This window comes from Triticum urartu, chromosome 7A (genome assembly GCF_056163025.1).
Source record: "Triticum urartu cultivar PI428250 chromosome 7A, HENAU_Tu73, whole genome shotgun sequence".
NCBI classification, from domain to species: domain Eukaryota; kingdom Viridiplantae; phylum Streptophyta; class Magnoliopsida; order Poales; family Poaceae; genus Triticum; species Triticum urartu.
The window spans coordinates 254,307,564-254,328,510 of record NC_141879.1 but is presented as its reverse complement, the minus strand read 5'-3'; the positions used below and the strand labels follow the sequence as shown (position 1 = coordinate 254,328,510).

Below are 20,947 nucleotides of genomic sequence, written 5' to 3'. Positions count from 1 at the left end.
ATTTGGTTTAACAACCTGGAGTTTTAGCTATGTCGACTGCAGGGATAATTAAAGTCTCCGCTGCGTGCCCCGTCTTCGATGGAACTGAATATCCCTACTGGAAGAATAAGATGCGCATGCATCTTGAAGCCATTGACGTCGACCTATGGTATGTCATCGAGAACGGCGTTCCCAAGGCTGGAGAAGGTGTCACTGCTGCTGATGTCAAGAAATTCGTTCAACTGGACTCTACTGCCAAGAATATCATCTGTGGTCATCTGACCAAAGGACAGTATGGCCGTGTGAGTGCTTTGAAAACATCTAAGCTGGTCTGGGACTGGCTCTCCAAGGTCAATGAAGGCGTCTCAACCCAGAGAGATCAGAGAATCAGTGTCCTTCGCAACTTCTTCAACCGCTTCAAGCGAAATGACAATGAGAATGTCCAGCTCATATTTGACCGACTCACTGACATCACAAATGAGCTTCAAGCCCTCGGCGCTACTGAGATCACCAAACATGAAGTCGTCAAGACACTACTGAGATCACTTGATAGTTCGTTTGACACCCTAGCCCTGATGATTCAAGAACGTCCTGATTTCAAGACACTCGATCCGTCTGACATACTTGAGAGGCTCAACACACATGAGTTTCAGCTTTCTGAGAAAAGAGATATCTACGGTCCAAACTATGGGCGAACTCGTGCCTTGAAGGCAAAAGCTGTCTCCTCATCTGAAGAAGAATCTGACAGCAGTTCTGATGATCCTGAAGACATTGGAAGGGAACTTGCTATGCTTGTCAAGAAGTTCCAAAAATTCACCAAGAAGAAAGGCTTCAGAAAGTCTTCCCGATCAAGCTCAAGAAATGATGAAGCTTCTGCTCATGACTACAAGAAGAAAACATGTCACAAGTGCAAGAAACTTGGCCACTTCATCTCTGAGTGTCCACAGTGGGACAATGAGAACAAAAAGAAAAAGAAGAAGAGCAAGGAATATGACTCTGACGACAAGAAGAAGAAGAAGAAATACTCAAAGTCTTCTTCCAAGTCTTCCTCAAAGTCTTCATCACACAAGAAGAGCTCATCTGGCAAGGCATGTGCGTTTGTTGGCAAGGAAGTGGATTCAGAGGAGGAGTCTGCTTCTGAGGAGGCGGAGGTGGAGTCTGAGGAGGAGTCCGAGGAGGAGTCCGATTCAGGCGTCGCAAGTCTGGCTACAGCATACGTTGCCAAGTCCATCTTCAACACTGAAGACAATGACTTCATCACCGACACCGATGCAAATGACAAGGACTACTCCGCTTCTACCTACTGCTTCATGGCACGCGGTGCCAAGGTAAACACACGCACTACTCACTATCAAACATCTAGTGACGATGACTCTGATTGTGGTTCAAAACCCAGCTACAAAACACTTGCTAAAATTGCAACTAAACAACAGAAAGCTATGGAACATATTCAAAAACTGTTAGACAGAAGCGATGATCTGTTAGGTGCTGAAATGACTCGATCTGAATCCTTAATTGAAGACATAAAAAATCTTCGCGTTAAGTATCAGAAACTTGAAAGTCGTCATGAAACTCTCTCAAGAACTCATGAAAAGCTTTCCTATGATTATCTTCAAAGGAAGCAAGATCTTGAGAAATTGAGAGCGGCTCATGAAGATCTTCAAAAGGAAAACGAGTCACTTCGCGCCAAACAGATTAGTTCCGCTCAGGAAGGATTTGAACCACCATGTCTTAAATGCATTGAGCGTGATAATGCTACTTCTGTTGCTGAATGTTCTACTGCTACTACTGTTGCAATATCTTCAACTGTTGATGTGGTAACTAACCCCTCTGCTGAGGATACCACTGCTATTGCTGATGAGAATGCTAGGTTGAAGACATTGCTTGAAACAGGGATGTACAAAAGTCTTAAAGGGCATCAGACACTATGTGATATCCTTAAAAAGCAGATTCTGAACCGAAACCCGAGGAAAGAGGGTGTTGGGTTTGTAAGGAAAATGAACGCTGATGGCTCTTACTAGAAACCTGAGCAGTACCCCAAAACCATGTGGGTTGCTGCAAAGGAACCTTCAGCAGATCCATCCAATCTATCTGGCTTCACTTGTGCTAACCCCATTATCATTGATGAATCCTTTGATGCAAACTATATACTGTTTAAGAATCAGAATGGTGAAGTGTTTGCCAGGTACATTGATACTAACTGCAGGAATGGACCGCCTATGAAGAAAATCTAGGTTCCGAAAATGTGTCTGGAGAATCTTCCTGTGAATGTCATCATGACACCTCACGTGAAGAAGACAAACCTCAGACCAAAGGCTTCATACGGTCCAAAGGCTTCATACGGACAGAGGACTCACCTGAGTCGTACTAACGCAAATGCTTTGCAGGGAAACCATACTCAGGCATATGAATATGAGAGCGGTTCATCAAACCGCCATGTTCATAAGACCAAGAACTATTTTGCTTATTCTTATGAGTACTATTGTCCGCCTGCAAGACTGTTTGCTAGGGCTCCAAAGCCAAAATTCTCAGATGCTGCACTTAGATTTATTGCTTCTAAGCCACCCTTGAAGATGTGGGTGGCTAAGAAAGCTTAACTCTCTTTTGCAGGGAAAGGTCTCCAGCAGAAAACCAAAATCATCTGACGCTATTGCTGGGGACCTTAAACATCTTGTAGGGCGCAAGATCAAATGCCCGAATGGTCTTACTATGTACTTTGTTCCTGAATCGCTTGCTACTCTCCCTATTAGTCCTAATCTGGATCTAAGCTTTCATAACCCATTGGCTCGTCAAATGTTTTTGCTTCACAATGCTCTTGGTGAAGCCTATCCCCCTAACTGCACTGTAGGGTACGACACCAGCGTCTTCAGAATGGATTATTGATAGTGGGTGTACAAATCACATGACTGGCAAAAGAAGCCTTCTTATGGACTCAACCTTACGTCCATCCGACAAGAGCCACATCACATTTGCTGACACTGGTAAAAGTAAGGTATTGGGTCTAGGTAGAGTTGCAATCTCAAGGGATCAACACATGGATAAAGTCATGCTTGTTGAATCCCTTGGCTTCAACTTAATGTCTGTCTCAATGCTTTGCGATTTAAACATGATCGTAATATTTGGAAAATATCGTTGCATTGTTCTAATGGAATCTGACAAGTCTCTAGTATTTGAAGGGTATCGAAAAGATGATTTGTACGTGGTAGATTTCTCAGCAGGACCACAGCTGGCCGTATGTCTTCTAGCAAAAGCTTCAGAATGCTGGCTCTGGCATCGGAGGCTTGGGCATGCTGGCATGAGGAACCTCCACACCCTGGCAAAGAAGAAGCATGTCATAGGCATCGAGGGCGTCAAGTTCAAAAAAGATCACTTATGCGGTGCCTGTGAGGCAGGAAAGATGACGAGGGCCAAACATCACTCGAAGACAATCATGACCACTACTCGACCCTTCGAACTGCTTCACATGGATCTTTTCGGTCCCACTCATTACTCAACTCTTACTACTACTGCTTGCCTCTATGGCTTTGTCATTGTTGATGATTATTCTAGATATACTTGGGTGCACATAATCCTTTACAAGACTGAAGTGCAGGATGTCTTCAGACGCTTCGCCAATCGAGCTATGAACAATTATGGCGCCAAGATAAAGCACATCAGAAGTGACAATGGCACTGAATTCAAGAACACTGGTCTTGATACATATATTGATACCTTGGGCATCACACATGAATTCTCAGCCCCGTACACGCCACAGCAGAATGGCGTCGTCGAACGCAAGAACAGAACACTCATTGAGATGGCCAGAACGATGCTAGATGAATACAAAACCCCAAGAAAATTCTGGCCTGAAGCCATTGATACTGCATGCCATACAATCAATCGTGTTTATCTTCACAAGCTTCTGAACAAGACATCTTATGAGCTCCTTACTGGCAAGAAGCCAAATGTCAGTTACTTCAGAGTATTTGGCGCCAGGTGCTGGATCAAGGACCCACATCACACCTCAAAGTTGCACCAAAAGCACATGAGGGTTTTATGCTTGGATATGGAAAGGATTCACACTCCTACAGAGTCTTCAATCTCTTTCATTACAAAGTGGTTGAAACAGTGGATGTGCGGTTCGATGAGACCAACGGTTCACAAAGAGAGCAACTGCCAAATGTGCTAGATGAAGTTACATCCAGTGAATCAATCAAACTAATGGGAACTGGAGAAATTATACCTTCTGAAGCTCATCCTGAAGAAGAACTTATCATCTCAGCACCTGATCAACATGAAGACAATGCTCAGCCTGAAGACATTCCTTCTAACAACGACAATGATTAGCAAGAGCAAAGTCTTCGCCCTGTACATCCTCGCGTTGCCAATGAAGTGCAGATTGAAAAAATAATTGATAGCATCAATGCACCCGGTCCACTCACTCGTTCAAGGGCAACTCAGCTAGCAAATTTCTGTGGGCACTTCGCATTCGTCTCAATAACAGAACCCAAGAAAGTTGAAGAAGCCTTCATGGAACCTGAATGGATTCAAGCTATGCAAGAAGAGCTTCAACAGTTTGAGCTGAATAATGTATGGGAACTAGTTAAGCGTCCTGATCCACGGAAGCACAATATAATAGGCACCAAATGGATATACCGCAACAAGCAAGATGAGCATGGTCAAGTTGTCAGAAACAAAGCTCGTCTCGTTGCTCAAGGATATACTCAAGTGGAAGGCATTGACTTCGATGAAACATTTGCTCCTGTGGCTAGACTTGAAGCCATACGCATATTGCTGGCCTATGCAAATCATCATAACATACTTCTATATCAAATGGATGTGAAGAGTGCTTTTCTCAATGGCAAGATTGAAGAAGAAGTGTATGTTGCACAACCGCCTGGCTTTGAAGATCCAAAACACCCTGACATGGTATACAAGCTCAACAAGGCACTGTATGGCCACAAACAAGCCCCTCGGGCCTGGTATGACACACTCAAATACTTCCTGAAGAGCAAAGGCTTCATACCTGATTCCCTAGACCCCACTCTCTTCACGAAGACATATGATGGTGAACTGTTTGTGTGCCAAATATATGTGAATGACATTATCTTCGGCTGCACCAATCAGAAGTACAGTGAAGAGTTTGGATATATGATGCAAAAGCAATATCAGATGTCCATGATGGGGAGCTGAAGTTCTTCCTCGGTCTTCAAATACGACAACAACGCAACGACATCTTCATATCTCAAGAGAAGTATCTCAAAGATTGCCTGAAGAAATTTGGTATGCAAGACTGCAAAGGCTTCACAACACAAATGCCAGCCAAACATCATCTGGGTCCCGACGACAATGGTAAAGAGTTCGATTAAAAGGTATACCGCTCCATGATTGGTTCTTTACTTTATTTATGTGCATCTAGGCCAGATATTATGCTTAGTGTTTGCATGTGTGCTCGATTTCAAGCGGCACCAAAGGAGTCGCATCACTTAGCTGTGAAGCGAATTCTTCGATATTTGGCTCACACCCCAACTCTAGGATTATGGTATCCAAAGGGCTCAGAGTTTGATCTGGTTGGATTCTCGGATGCTGATTATGCTGGTGACAAAGTTGATCGCAAGTCTACATCAGGCACATGTCACTTTCTGGGACGATCACTTGTATGTTGGTCTTCAAAGAAGCAGAACTGTGTATCTCTCTCCACTGCCGAATCTGAATACATTGCTGCTGGATCTTGCTGTGCTCAGCTTCTGTGGATGAAGCAAACACTCAAGGACCATGGCATTCATCTGAAGTAAGTGCCACTTTACTGCGACAACGAAAGCGCCATCAAGATTGCCAGCAACCCAGTTCAGCACTCGAAGACAAAGCACATTGAAATTCGTCATCACTTTCTCAGAGATCATGATGTGAAGGAAGATATTGATATCATACACGTCAACACTGAAGAGCAATTGGCAGATATCTTCACCAAGCCCTTGGATGAGAAAAGATTTTGCAAGTTACGGTGTGAGCTAAATATCCTGGAATCCTCAAATGTCCTGTGATCAGGCACACATCCTAACCCTTATGCATACTGATGACTTAGATGTGCAACACACGAAGTAAAGTATATCTTCAATCAATGAAGACATACATTCTAAGTGTGAATACATTAATGTGGAATTTGACTTCGGAGCGCCACGATAATTGTGCGCCGTGTCTGGGTCTAATACTTCCTATACGGTGGGTAACGCCACCACCAAACGTTCTATTTTTGAAGTGTTTCACTCATGGCGTTACCTTGCAATGTCTTCACATTTGGTTTGGCTTCGATCTCAACATATCTTCATGATTATCTTCACTATGTTGATTATATAGATATATATATATATTCGTGTTCTGTCCTCTACAACATTCTCTTATAGCTATGTCTTCTTGTTGAATCTTTTGCACTAAGTGAATGTGATCGGACCCTAACCTCTCTATGCTTTCTATCTCAAATTCTATCTCTCAAAATCATATGCATTCTATTGAAACTGTCGAATGTCTTCTCTGCGTCAGCAGAAGATACAGAGACAACCATTAAGTTCGTTTTCAATGCTCATTCCTCCACATGAAACCCGGAGAAGTAGGAACGACCACCCGACAATCCAGGCGTGCGTGGGACGTGGAACAAACCCCAAAATTTCACATAATAGCCACGTGTTCCTCAGATGCGAATCGCCAGGGGCACCTGTGTAATAACGCAGTGCCGCCCCTGTACCTATAAATACACACTTCACAGCGGTCATTATCTCTTCTCCCACTCTCGCACGAACCCTAGCGCCACCGCTAGCCCTCGACGACGCCGGCGACGAAGCGCTTCGCTGCCGCAACCTCTCCGACGCCGTCTTCACACCGACCGTGGACATCGTCCTCTCCGCCGTCGCCATAGGTGTCCTCCGTCGCCAAGTTAGGGCACGGAAGATCGAACTGCTCGGCCTCATCTTCCACTCCGTCTAGCAGTTCTTAGTGTGGTAAATAAAACTTCCTTTTTACAGCACCGTTGATCCTATGGATTTGTCACTTTCTACCACAAGAAGTTTCTATTCACACAAGTTAGATCTCTCTCATACTGCATCTCATAACATGCCTAGCATATTCACTTATGCTTCACAAAGTAGTTAGATTCCTCACTTGTACTGATCTATGGATTCGTACAAATCTGGAACCAACTCCTTATCTATGAGTGAATGTCTTCGCATGATGAGGTCAATGTCTTCTAAACTGATTTATCTTCAAAATCTTCTGAGAATGCATATGACCTCTTCCCCTTCCCTTGCACCTTAATGCTGTCACAGGTACATGTCCGTGGGAGAATCCTTGGTTCTCATAGTCTGCATTCATTTGCAGAATTCCTACAGCATCACATAAATTCTCCCGAAGCCAGTTCCTGTTGGTCCAGCAAGCGAAAACCTTTGAAGCCTTTGAACGTGTTGAAGCCTTTCAAGTTAAAGTTTATGGCTTCAAAGAAAACAGCAAGGAAGGGTGGCAGAAAGCGCCGTCGAGAAACATCCAGAGATCTGCCAGATGACCTCTCAGAACTGTACAAGACAGATCCTGAAGAGGATTACAATCAGCGCAAGACCCGAATCCAATGGATTCGAAGATATTGGGCAGAACAATGGTTCAAATACCGATTTGTAACCCAGGAATATGTTGAGAAAAACGCCATCAAGAGACCGTGGGGAGACATCCTATACAAGAATCTCCTACCCAGGTCCAGAGATGAAGCCATTGAACAGGGCTTCTATCCCTGCATGGTCCGTGGGCCACAGCCTGCTGATGCACACCCATCGTCACTACTATGGTGTCGTGACGACAATCTGTTCAAGCGCAACTTCCAGTTTGCCCAGAACTCAGCAAAGCGGAACAAGAAGACTTTGGGGTTAGACTTCAACCCTGGTCCCTCAGCACCAAGGGCAGATGGCACACGAGATGCAGAACCAAATGTCATCGGTCCTTTCTACAACCTTGAAGGCCTCATCACCCGCATCTTAGTTCAAGGGACTGCAGTGAATGAGCCTGCAGCTGACGCTGAATCAGAAGAAGCTCCTGCAGTGCCGAAGCCAAAACAGTTGAAGAAGCCTAAAGCTTCGAAACCTGCCCCTTCACCAAAAATCTCACGGGCGAAGCCACTGGCAACTGCACCTCCTGAAGACAGTGTGCAGTCCGAAGATTTATCACGCATCTCCAAGCCCCAGAAGGCCAAGATGCCTCTGCCACACACCGGCCAAGAACTAACAGTTGCTGCCATTCTGCGCAATGATGCCATTGATCTGTCAAGTGATGAAGATCTAGCAGATGACGCTCTTGAGCAACTCATCAAGAGTAAAGAAGAAGCAGAAATCTTCAATGATCTGCCTCTCTTTGATGTGACCATCATCCACAACTTCATTGACGAGTGGTTTGACACGCCAAACATCAGCTTTGAAGATCTGCAACTATCCATTGGCCTCAGTGTCGCCTTCCAAGGCGCCATTGCTTCAGAGCTAGCTGTCGCCCAGCGCATTGTTGAACTGAAGCAAAAGATTGACTATGAAAAGGCTCAGTTCAAGAAGCATATGGCCAAGCTCAGTGTGCAAGAAGTGAAGAACTTCAAGATCATGATGCACGAGCTCAAGGAAGCCTTTCTGAAGAAACGTGCAGAAGCTCAGGGTTCGCGTGAGCGCATGAAGGCTCTGGCTGACAGATGTGTGCAAGCCTACAATGAGGCTGAGAAGCGCAAGGCCCTTGGGCGTCCTGGCATCGACCCCAGGATGGCCGCAAAGAAGAAGAAGAAGCCCGCTACGGCTGAACCCGACGCACCAAGGCAGGAAGCAGATCCCATTGTCTTCCCAACTAGAATGACTGGCTCGAAGCCAAAAGGTCGGTCAACAGCTTCAGAGCTCAAGAAGACAAGGACTGCTGAGGATGAAGCCAGGAAGAGGAAACATTCTGAAGCCTCTCCTACTGCCCCCACCAAGAAGAAGAGGAAGACCAAGAAAGATCAGTCTGCTCCCACAGAGCCTTTGATAGTTGAACCCATTTCTATGGTCTTTCCTGAAGCTGAACGCCAACTGACAGTCCATGAGCCTGCTTCCACAGAGGCTCATGAAGCTGAAGACTTTCCAGCAGCTGATCCCATTGCTGCTGAAGACATTGGTCAACATGACCATGTAGAAGATGGTGCAGTCCTTCCTCAGCTAGAGAACAACGAACACATCAGCATTGGTCGTCCCCTGACACCAATTGCACAGGATGCTTCATGGGCAGATCGCCCACAAGAGGAAGAAGACTTTGAGGCCCAGCCAACTCCAACTACACAGGCGTCGCCTGCGTTGCGTAGGCTTCGCAAAGGCCCAAGGCCTCAAGTCTCTGCTGAAGACAATCCGGCTGCATCAGCCGTGGAAGAATAAGTCCCCCAAGTTGCCACTCCCCTGTCCCACCAAGAATCAGTTCTCAAGGAGAACGTGCTTGAAAATCTTGAGGCTGCCACAACCACCAATGAAGCTAATGTGGAGCCCTTCCCAACAAAAGCATCAGAAGACAGTGAAGCCACTGATCCCGCCACTTCTGTTCCTGAGTCTGCTGCCGGTCCCCAGTTCGACTATCATGTTGAGCACAGGCCTCAGGTACAGAAGCCAATCCCAAGATTGCCAAGGTTCCCAGGTCTTGCATCAGCACCTGGCTCCTTCAATATCAATGGCTTTAGGGCAGACAACACATTCTTCGATAGCTCCAGGAACCCCTACTCAAGGGAAAGGATATCATCTGATCGGTTCTGGAGCTATCCTCAGCGAAGCTATTACTCATGCATTCTTTACAACCAAGGTCGCATCTTCCCACACAAGCGCCTTGACATTGAAGCTATAGTTGGTCTGCCCTGTCTGGAAGAAGCTTTGGATTGCTTCAAGGAAGTTGGACTGCTGCCGTTCGTTACTGACCAAGAGCATTGGAATGAAGAGCTGCTACTCCAATTCTATGCCACACTTCACATCCGCGGGTATAGCAGAGATCCGAAGACTTGGGTCCTGGAGTGGATGACTGGAAACGTTCATCACGAAGCCAAAGCCTTTAACATCATTGAGCTCACTGGCTTGCCCACTCCTGGCGATCTCTACGAGCATGGCTGTCAGCTGCATAGTGAAGCTATTGAGAGCATCTTTCAGAAGCCTGAACCTGATATGAGTCAGATGCTCAGCATGATGAAGCCATTGCCCCAAGATGCTGCTTATCCCACGGAGTTCTTCGTTGAAGACCTTGAGTATCTGCCAAGAACCATTTATCACATCATCAGGCGAACTCTTTGGCCCATCAAAGGGCACTCTCCAAATGCCAAGCTTGTGGGTGCAATGAAGACTTTGGTCTTCAATATTCTTCATGGAAAATGCTTTAATGCACAGGACTTCTTCATTCGCCAACTTGCTGCATCAGGCTCTGATCTGTTTGGCTTGAAGTTCTACATCCCATGGGTAATGCGGCTAATCAAACTTCACTCCGATATCTCGTATCAGCCATCTACTCGCAATCATCGGATTTTTCTGCCTGATGTGGATATCTCCATTGAAGCCATCTATCCTGAGCCTGCAAAGGAACCTCTAAGTCTTCAGAATGCAGAGCATCAGAGTTTCTCTCAGAACATTGAAGGAGTTGAAGCAGTCACTCGGGTGTATCCTTTGGCTGGCACTACACATGCACCACACCCTGCTTCCACTGAAGCCACTGATAGTACAACTGCTCCAAGACCCAAGAAGCGCACTCGTGTTCTCAACGACCGAGAGCTTCTTGTGGCTCTTCATCAGAAACAGGATAGGCATCATGACTGGCTGAAGCGTCAGATGAAAAGCCTCTTGGTGGATGTTAATCGCATTCGCAATCTTGCCACCAAGAATGCTTTCGTTGCCCATGAAACCTGTCGCCGCACATGGAAAGGGCTAACGATGATGTGTTCTGAAGATGATCTTCAAGAGGATGGCTTCACTGAGCGATTCAAGTTTGACTCCACACCTCCTCGAAGGGCTGTGCTGCTAGGAACTCCATCCCTTGAAGACTCTGAGTTCTCTTCCTCTGCTGCAACAGTGACTGCCAGAGTTATCGAGGATGAAGACGATGCCACTTCACCGCCACCTCCTTCAGCACGCTTCAACTCTGCTCCAAGCTCTTCAGCACCGCCAAACACCACCAACGACCCTGCTGCTTCACCTACTCCTCATGGGAACGAGTAGATGCTCTATGTCTTCAAACCTTTTTGGTCCTTACTGACAAAAGGGGGAGAAGCATATGAGGTTGATAGTCTTCAAGCGGGTTCATATGGGCGGGTGCTTTATATTTTGCTTCGTGCTTACAACTCTCGTTTTGCTACATTTGGTTCTTTGAGTTGTAACACTTAAACTCGATGGTCGTCTGCTACTTATCTGCCACCTTGTTTTGCGATGATAAATCCGCATGTGCGATGATAAATTCCGCACTTAGATCATTCTGCAGACATCCATTTTCCATTATGCATGTCATTATCTTCATATACTTTCACATGCATAGTGGATTGTCATCATAAGTTGAAGTGGGTCTCCATAAGTACATCCTGCCATGTGCATTTGCATTCCAAAAGCAAATTACTTATATGCACATCTTCAGGGGGAGCCCTTGCAACTTATGAAGACAATTCCTTATCCTTTACAATTTCACAGATTATATTCCCCGTTGAAAACTTCAACTAGTTTGTCATCAATCACCAAAAAGGGGAGATTGTAAGTGCATCTAGTGCCACCCCTAGTTGGTTTTGGAGTATTGACGACAAACCTAGTTGAGGGACTAATGTGTTTGTGAGAATTGCAGGATAACACAGGTAGAAGTCCCTCATTGATTCGGTTTTCCTACCAGAGATGACCCCTAAAAATGTATGAAGACATTGAAGTCAAAGGTGGTATATGAAGATATTCACATTGAAGACTATGACATGAGAAGACACCACATGAAGCCTATGGAGCTCGAAGACTTAGATTTTTCGTAGTTCTTTTTCTTTTGTGTTGAGTCATAGGAACCACCGTACTGTTAAGTGGGGTCCAAAAGAACCAGTCAGAATGACTGAAGTGATGCCTAACCAAAACCTATGTCTTTGCGTGAAGACTATGAGAGCGAATCTTGTCCAGAGTCGGACAAGTCAGCTTTGCTTGCAGCCCAAGTAAAGTTGTCGTGTGAGTTTGAAATCTGACCGTTGGAACACGTGTCAGTTCCTTAGTGACCCAGGGTCATTTCGGACAAATTAGGTCGGGTTGCCAAGTGGCTATAAATAGCCCACCCCCTACAACCATAAACGGTTGGCTGCTCAGATTGAGAATACGGCTTTTGTCGTTTGAGAGCAACCCACCTCGAAGCCTTTGAGAGAGAATTCCTTGCGAGGATAAAGCCCTAACCACCCAGAGCCAAAGAGAATTAGGCATCACTTAAGTCTTCTTGTCTGTGTGATCTGAAGACTTATTACACTTGAGGACTGTGCATCCTCCAGCCGGTTAGGCGTCGCGTTCTGAGCATCCAAGAGACATTGTGGATTGCCGGTGAACGAAGTCTGTGAAGGTTTGGGAGTCTACCTTGAAGACTTACCAGAGTGATTGGGCGAGGTCTGTGTGACCTTAGCTCAAGGGGAATACGGTGAGGACTGGGTGTCTTGAGCTGCGTGTTCAGGACTGGGTGTCCGGGACTGTGTGTCCTAAGGTTTAAATACCTAGCCGCCCCAACCAGACGTACAGTTGTCACAGCAACTGGAACTGGTCCAACAAATCATTGTCTTCAACGAGTCACTGGTTTCATCTTCCCTTCCCTTTACTTACTGTTACTCCTTGTGAAGTCATTGTATGTTTGCATTATCTTTTGTCTTCACTGAGTGACTGCGTGTTCTGTCTGGCTTCACAATATCTTCCTACCTGATCCTTACTACATTGCTGCTATTAGTCATTGTGCTTTCACTCTATTGAATACTTGACTGTGGCTTGCCTAGTGTAGTCTACCTTCCGCTGCAGGGTATTAGGTTTATTTCTATCGTTTGTCTTCATAACTCCCACGTTTTGAAGACTTTCATAAAAATCGCCTATTCACCCCCCCTCTAGTTCATATAACGCACTTTCAAGGTTCCTTGGGTGGATGCAGCGGCCAAGAAGACGAACAACGCGCCCTGCTTGCCTGCGAAGGTTCCTTGGGTGGATGCGGCGCGCCGGCAACTGCGATTCACGTGCGGGGATGCCGTCGAGGTGCGCAAGAGGTTATGTACGAACGTCATCTTCTCCGGCAACAGGCAGCTGGTGATCTACCTCCGCGCCAAGGTACTCTCCGCCTCGGCCGGCACCAAATCCTACCTCGTCGAGTACCCCTCCATCAACAGTAAACCCAGCCGTGTCGCACGAGTGCCATCATGGGACGTCCGCGAGCCCCGTCACGCTCCACCGCAGGCGCACCCGGTCACTGACGCTGCACGGCCGGCCAGTTCCAAGAGACCACCACCATTGGAGCGGACTGACCGCGGCGATGGTTGTTGCAATAAGGAGAAGAGGGTCGGCAAAGGGATCCCGATGGACGCGTTGTGCCGATTCTACGAGGAGCACGACCCAGAGTTTGCGTCGAAGCTGCGCCGCGCGACGATGACGAAGGTCGATGGAGGACGCCCACCAGTTTACGATTAGTTACAATTCTCTCGGGAAGTAGCTAGTTTAATTCTTTGCTCTCTTATCTAGAAGAGTCTGTTATGAATTCATGATCGCTGGAGAGAGGAACTGATGAACATGATCGTTAGCAGCAAGAACTCTGCAACTGATGATGTATCATGAATTCATGACCGCTCGAGAGAGGAATTGATGTATGTGCATAGTCCATATATATTAAATTCAAGATTCTCGTTTTCCTTGAGATCAAAGGTGGAGAGAAAGCAGCAAGTTTTCTTATTTTGGGGTTTTATTCTTGAGATCAAAAGGCGAAGAGAAAGCAAATTTTGAGACCGTACGTAGGACCATGCGATCATTATCTGGGTTTTGTTTTGTGAGAATCACTAAAACCCTAGAATGCTCCCGTCATTATGTCAAGAGAAAGTATATAATGAACAAATGATCCGTAGGATCTTCAGTAAGTTTTGGAGAACTTCAGCCATTTTAGAAATAATTGGTACAAGGGCTATTTGACCTCATAAAGAATTTTTCTTGTTCCTGCATCTTGTAAGACTTGCCATCCAAAGAGGAAATTTTGTCATGCTAGTTTGTAAACTCTTTGATCATAGAATGGGGCTCACTCTTTCCTTGGAATGCATTTCTATTTTTCTAGTTCTATAAGAATCCCAACATAGATCACGCCTTGTTTGTTTTTCTTTTGAGATGCAGATCAATATGATGCATAGTTTAATGGCTTTTGTCATTTGTATGTTTGAACTTAAAAAGGTCTCAAATGCTATGGGCTTGCGCATGCAATTCGTCGCATAAACGTAAAATAGACAGATGTATATAATGTGATCTTTGGTCATAGAATGGGGGTGGCAGAAACTTCTATTATCTAAGCTCTGTCCCAATACCCATTGATCTCAATAAAAAAGATTTTACCTTATACAGGAGATTATGATGTGCAACACGCATAAACTTAAAGTTATAGGCATCCACAACACAAGAACAGAATGAGGTAAAAGCAATGTGTCAGTTTCAATAACTTTCTGCAACAACATTCCTCTGTTGATGTCGATGTCCCAAAAACTTTCTCAGTTCCAGCTAAGCTGGAGGAGTATTTAACCAAAAACTACCACAATTCATGGATCCGTGCCCATAAACCACCACTTTACGAATTTGTGCCGAAAATTACCACTTTTTTCCTAATCCCTTATTAAAAACTACCAAGTATAAAAAATGGTGGATTAAACCTGATTATGACAAGCTAGGCCCACCCGTCCGGGCTGAAATAGCCAACACCGTTACTTTGACCGTCAACCTAAGGGGCCCACATGTCAGTTCCATCTCCTACAACTCATACCTCTAAAATTCCCCACCAAGCACAAGCCTAGGCACGGCTGCGGCCATGGCTAGCCAGCATGGCGGGCAGCTTGGCAGACGGTGCGGCAGCCAGCCAGCCGGCAACGCGTAGGCTCGCTCGCATGGCGGTGGCAGCGTACTTCCTCCGGTTCTTTTTACTCTGCATATTAGGTTTGACCAAAATCAATCTCATTCAACTTTGACCAAGTTTATATAAAAAATTATAGACATTCATATAACAACACCAATATCATTAGATTCATCCTGGAATATATTTTCATATTATATTTATTACATATTATAGATGCTAATAATTTTTAATATAAATTTAATCAAACTTAGCAAAGTTTGACTTTCGGCAAATCCAATATGCAGAGTAAAAAGGACCGGAGGAAGTACAATGAGTCTGTGTGCGGCAGCGACATCGACTCCGGCGGCGGGGGGACAACTGGATCGAGAGCACAGGGAGGCCGGGAAGGTCGAGGGCGAGGCAGGAGCCCACCGCCCGCAGCACAGCCTTACGCCGACGAACCGATTAGCCCCTGCCATCAGCAGGTAAACGCTGCCGCTCTCGAGTTTGTCTCCCGTTGAATCGCACCGACGCCTCCCGTCGCATCTGCCCGGGCTAGCAGCAGGTCAACGTCGCGGCCTCGCCGGAGCGGGCAGGGGCGTGCGCACACGGGGGAATCGGCCTCACCGGAGCGGGCAGTGGCGCTGGGCCTCGGCCTCACCAGAGCGGGCGGGGGTGCGGGCATGCGGGGCTCGGCCTCGCCGGAGCTGGTAGGAGCACGGGCACAAGGGGCTTCAGCCTTGCTGGAGCGGGCAGGGGCTCGTGCGGAGGCTCGGCCTTGCCGAAGCATGCTGGGGAGGCCTCGGGTGCAGAGGATGGCCACCGCAGCTCGCAGGCGACGGAACCCCTTATCTAAATCCTCCATGGGGAATTTCAGAGGAAGGGGATAGAATTGACATGTGGGCCCCACATGTTAACGGCCAAAGTTAACGGTGTTGACTTTTTCAGTCCTGGCGGATGGGCCCAGTCTGTCATAAGCGTGTTTAAAATGAACGAATCGGTCGATTTACAGACATGGTAGTTTTTAGTCATAGATTAGCAAAAAAGTGGTAGTTTTCGGCACAAATTCGTAAAGTGATAGTTTATGGCCACGGATCCACGAATTGTGGTAGGTTTTGGTTAAATACTCCAAGCTGGAGCAAAGTACGGCACAAGGGGAGCGAGCTTAGCTAAGGTGGAACATTAACAGTAAGATAATACAGCAAAATAGCACATTTCAAGTTTGAAGTTTGAACTAACTGATAGAGCATTTTTCTTTCTTTCTGGAGAGCATCACTGGTTTAGTTTTCTCTTTTTGGAGAGCATCACTGGTACTTGTAGAGCTAGTATAACTGGTATATGAGTTAAATGATTGGCTTCTCCATGAGGGGCCGGCATGTAGTTGTGCACCGGATCCTCGTGAACCGGAGGTAGCACTGAAAATAAGAGCATGCCATCAGATAAATAACAAATCATGTGTCAAATTATCAGATGGTTGCACAAACACAGAGAGTGAATAGAACGCCATTAATCACTTGAGCCAGAAGAGAAGACAAGCAAGCTAATCACATCAAGACGTTGTCCGGTGTGCAAGGGTCATTGTATGTAAGTATACTAATAGATGGAAACAGCAGACATCACCAACCACCAATGAACCCCACAGAGTGATTCTAAATTTCTAACCGCTGCTACAAGATCCCTAAATCGCTAGCTAGTTGCAAGAACTTAATCTAGGAGTGGTGCTATAATCAACAAGGGTACTAGAAGTCACCCACCTGCCTGTCTCATGTTATGCAACTATATATAGGCAGCATGCATTAACAGAACTCTCATTTAGTTTCATATTCATGTAAAGGGGATATAATCCATCAGCCACTAGTGCGTGCAATGGTCTACGTTATGTTATCAGGTGTGCCATCCAATTTACAGAAATTTAAAAACAATAAAGTAAAATCCAATTTACGACATCTCAACCTGTTATGATCATTTAAAATATGAGTGGCACGTGTGGAACTTTGCTTACATGCATGCCCTACTATCCTGTACACCCCAGCTCACCACCTGACCTACCACTTAAATAATTCCATTAAGTACCACATACCACAATATACAAGTACACAAACTTGTAATGCATTCTCAGTTGACAAGGCAATCCGAAAACCATTTTATCACTGACATAAATTTGAAGCAATAGTGGCCATTGTTCAACCAGAAGAGAGATGCTTGTCCAACCAGCAATCCATTTAGCATGCCAGTTAAAGTAACCATGTTAAAAGTTGTGCATAAATATACCTTCAGTTGGTTCAATAAGGTCTGACTGACGAGGGCAATTTGGAGGTTTAGGTACCCTGAACGAAAACTGAGATAACTGTAAGCGGGCAGCATAGTCTGGGTTGTCTTCAAGATACCTATCAAAGTATAACATATGACGAATAAGATAAACATCTAGGCAGATTGAACCACATGGAGAAGTTCACAACTTCACATAGTATACACATGTATTCTGTGTTTCCAACGTTCAATTGTAAGAACAGGCAAGAGTTCTGAAAATAAGCCCCAACAAAGCTAAGCCTAAACGCTGGTTGTGTGCTTCATATGATCATTGAGCCATTGAGGTAGTGAAAGTACAATGATAACACTTTGTAACAACTTCACAATAATAGTGGATACCATTCAGATGCGGTTATCAACATGCTAGATGAAGGGAAAACTGCATCTGGGCACTAATATGCTTAAGAAAGTAACGATATTGAAGAGAAGTTGACCAGAAGAAAGTTAGCTTACCTTTCGACATCTTTCATGGATCTTACTTTTCTGCCTGTGGGAGAGATATAGTACCTGAAAGGATGTATATAAGTGTTACGAAACAGTCATACAATACGTACACGGAATGGCAAGCACATCCTTTTATATAGGTGTGTAAGGTGTTTAGCAGACAACAGGAATGAATGTTTAACCATTGATCAAATATGAACAGCATTAAGTTCCTAAACCATAAATGAGCATTTTGAGCTCTCAAGAGTTACGACCCAGGCACGTTAGAAAACAACTGCAACCTCATTTGCTCAGAAATAAATACAAAAAGCTGGGAAACAAATTAACTGCGATGTTGTGCAAAACAAGTAATACTCACACATCAGCGAATCTCGTGCTCTGTTCATTCCTTAGAGTAATATTCCTTTCCCACCCAAGAGGGGTCTGAGGGATGCATGGGATATCAATTGCCCATGCCATGCCATTATCCTCAGATATATCAGTTGGATCATGGCATGTAACTTGTGGCTTCCACCCATGGACATATTTGCAAGAAAAAGGAACTTGTATAATATTCTCTCGGATTTGCTCATATTTCAGTTTGGATGGTACAACTCTCCATTTCTGGCAAGTACTACATTGCACAGAATATGTACTGATAATGAATTTTCTTTTTTTAGACAGCACAGGTAAGTTGTTTTCTCCCTGGACATTCTTGTAAGGAACAACTTGATATGATGCACTTCCAGAGGAGTTTTCAGTGTCACTGTCATCCCATTGGTCCACAACCTTGTCAGCTAACATATCTTGGCTCTTGATATGAGATAATGAACTCTCATCAGGGTTGGGCACAGGATTAGCCGGCCTGGACCCCATAGTTTTTAGTTCCCTGTTGGAGGTAATTGCAAAAGTTTCAGACTGGGAAAGGCAAAATGCTTGATAGAGAAACAAAAGAAACGTGAACATAAGATTAGAACAGAAGGGATACACCACCATGAACATGAAAAGAGGGTGAGGACAAAGGCTAGTTATAGTAAATCTTTGATTTCTCAGGCTAGATATCAAGATATCGCTGGCATTAGAGCATTATGGTTCTCCCATAAATCAGGTTCATTATGGTAATGCCATAAATCTCCAACATTTTGAACAGCTTAATTAGGTAACTAGGGCTTACGTAATGTTTTGAGATCCCTAGGCTAGATTCAAAGATTCCGTTAGGAACAGAAAGGCGGAACTTAACGCCTTATCACTAGTTGGGGCATCAACAATCCAGTTCACAAAAGTAAGGACATAACTCGCAAATATATATTTAACAGCTCGAGCTAACGTAACGCTCCAGAACCTAGGCTACACACTGACCGAGATGCCATCAGCACTAGAAACATGACCTAATGTAGCAATAGTAAATCGGATGTACCGATTGCAATTGCAGATATCCCTACTCCTCAAACAACCCTAGCATGGTAATCAAACTAAATCACAGTTATTTTATATAAAAAACAGAATCATGATTCTTCTCACCATCTCCGTTAGGCTACGAAACATATTACCACGTACTTCTCCAAAATAAAAACTAAGTTGGGACGGGATAAATAGAATCTACTATTGCACATGTAAAATTGCTGAATCTACTACGTGTAAAATCTCTGAAAACGAACGCCTCAGCGATATGTTCTCCGAAAGCCCTAGCATGGTAATCTATCTAAACCTAAATTATTTGAAGGAACTATCTAATCATGCATTCATGAGCAAAAGGAGAGTCGGGGTGGAAGGCGAGGTATACATACACGAAGCGCCTCCAATAGCGGCTTCTTGGTGGCCAGATTGGCTCGTCGGGGTCCTCGGCCTTCTCCGCGGGCGGTTTAGACGCACGGAGGAGCGCCGCCTCGCGGAGTCGGCGGGCTTCGCAGGAGGCGGCCAGCCTCCGGAAGCACGCGGCCCTGAGAGGATCGCGGCGCGCGGAGATGCTCGGCGGCGGTCGGGGCGGGGAAGGGGAGCCGGGCGCCCCACTCTCCGCCTCATCGTCCGCCTGTGTGGCGGCGGCGCCGCCCTCCGCGTCGGGGCTCGCGCCGACGGACTCAGTGGTAAGGGAATTGAAGGAGGGGTCGGTTCCAAGGCCCTCTTCCTCTTGTCCCTGAGTTTTGGGGCTGGTTGTCACAGGACCGGTGGTGTCAGAAACGAAGGGATCCATTCCTGTAGGGAGAGGGTTTTCGGAGGGAGGCAAGATAGAAGAGCCAGGGTGAATGTGGTTTCTGCTTTCAATCTCTACTCCCTTTTATATTGATTTGTAATTTGAACACGTCTAGATGTGAACACGAATGATTTTGGTATATTTGGAAATTAATTAAAGGGTACATCCACGATTAGTAATGTATTAAAAATTGCTCGACAAATATGTCCTAGCAAAATATTAAAAACATATTTAAAAATAATGAAGACGCATGGCCATGTGGCGAATTGAGGTATGCAAGCAAATCCAGTATGATAGATGATATCTAATATTAAGAAAGCTTTGCGGTTAATAGAAACATGCACGCGTGGTGAGCCGATGGGATTTTATAGAAAATAATAAGGTAGGTTGGGTGTGTTAGAAACCTTCGGAGCACGACAAGCAAGCTAGGTTGAATAGCGCGAAACCGAAGCGCAAAATTGGACACATTGAATTCATCTTGTATAACATGTTGTGTGAGCCGACTAAGAAACGCGTGCGCATATGTGTTTTCCAGTGTGAAATGCCTTGCGAATGGATGCTCAATTCTAATTATTTTTTCTGCGGATGAAAACTTGTATTATGCAATCACAAGATCCTTATAATCATCAAAAGCTAAAGACAAAGCAACTTCAGGGCCATACCCTAACCAAGTCGTAGTTCTACCCTCACCTCTAGCAACTTAGCTAAATTATCACTAACATTATTTGAGTACGATTAACATGAGTAATACAAGAATTATGAAGAGACAAGAGATGCCTAATTTCCTTAATGAGATAAGCGTAGATTGATCTATCCTCTTCCTGGCCTTGCATGCTCAATTCTAATCATGGCTTTTCAACTTTAAGAGTTTTCGATCTTAACATACAATAGTTGAGTCAGAAGGATCAATATTAATTTATATGGTGTTGTAACGACACAGAGCCAATATATGAATGAGCTTCAAAGTTGATTGTGTATTCGACGAATGGTCACAAGAAG

At 45.1% G+C, this 20,947-nt stretch overlaps 1 protein-coding gene across 2 annotated transcripts; it reads right to left on the bottom strand.

The window, feature by feature from the left end:
• Positions 1-14,606: 14,606 nt before the first annotated feature.
• Positions 14,607-19,995, bottom strand: LOC125523027 (uncharacterized). 2 transcript variants are annotated; one of them, XR_015610706.1, is made up of 6 exons: positions 19,545-19,995; positions 18,137-18,646; positions 17,788-17,841; positions 17,296-17,411; positions 15,354-16,439; positions 14,607-15,114 (listed from the first exon to the last, which is right to left on the bottom strand). XR_015610706.1 is itself a non-coding variant. In XM_048688065.2 (6 exons), the coding sequence occupies exons 1-5, from the start codon at positions 19,946-19,948 to the stop codon at positions 16,297-16,299; spliced, it is 1,227 nt and encodes a 408-aa protein (XP_048544022.1). In that variant the 5' UTR covers positions 19,949-19,995; the 3' UTR covers positions 14,607-15,114; positions 16,264-16,296. The 2 variants fall into 2 exon arrangements, 1 of the variants encoding a protein (XP_048544022.1); XM_048688065.2 differs by having other exon boundaries at positions 16,264-16,439.
• Between the last annotated feature and the right edge of the window lie 952 nt (positions 19,996-20,947).

Bases quoted from the DNA above. Each gene is read 5' to 3' on its own strand.
- LOC125523027 (XM_048688065.2), bottom strand. From the start codon at position 19,948: ATGGATCCCTTCGTTTCTGACACCACCGGTCCTGTGACAACCAGCCCC. The intron at 17,412-17,787 runs GTAAGCTAACTT...ATACTTTGATAG, and splicing joins TCCATGAAAGATGTCGAAAG to GTATCTTGAAGACAACCCAG. The intron at 16,440-17,295 runs GTATATTTATGC...TCTTATTTTCAG, and splicing joins CCTTATTGAACCAACTGAAG to TGCTACCTCCGGTTCACGAG.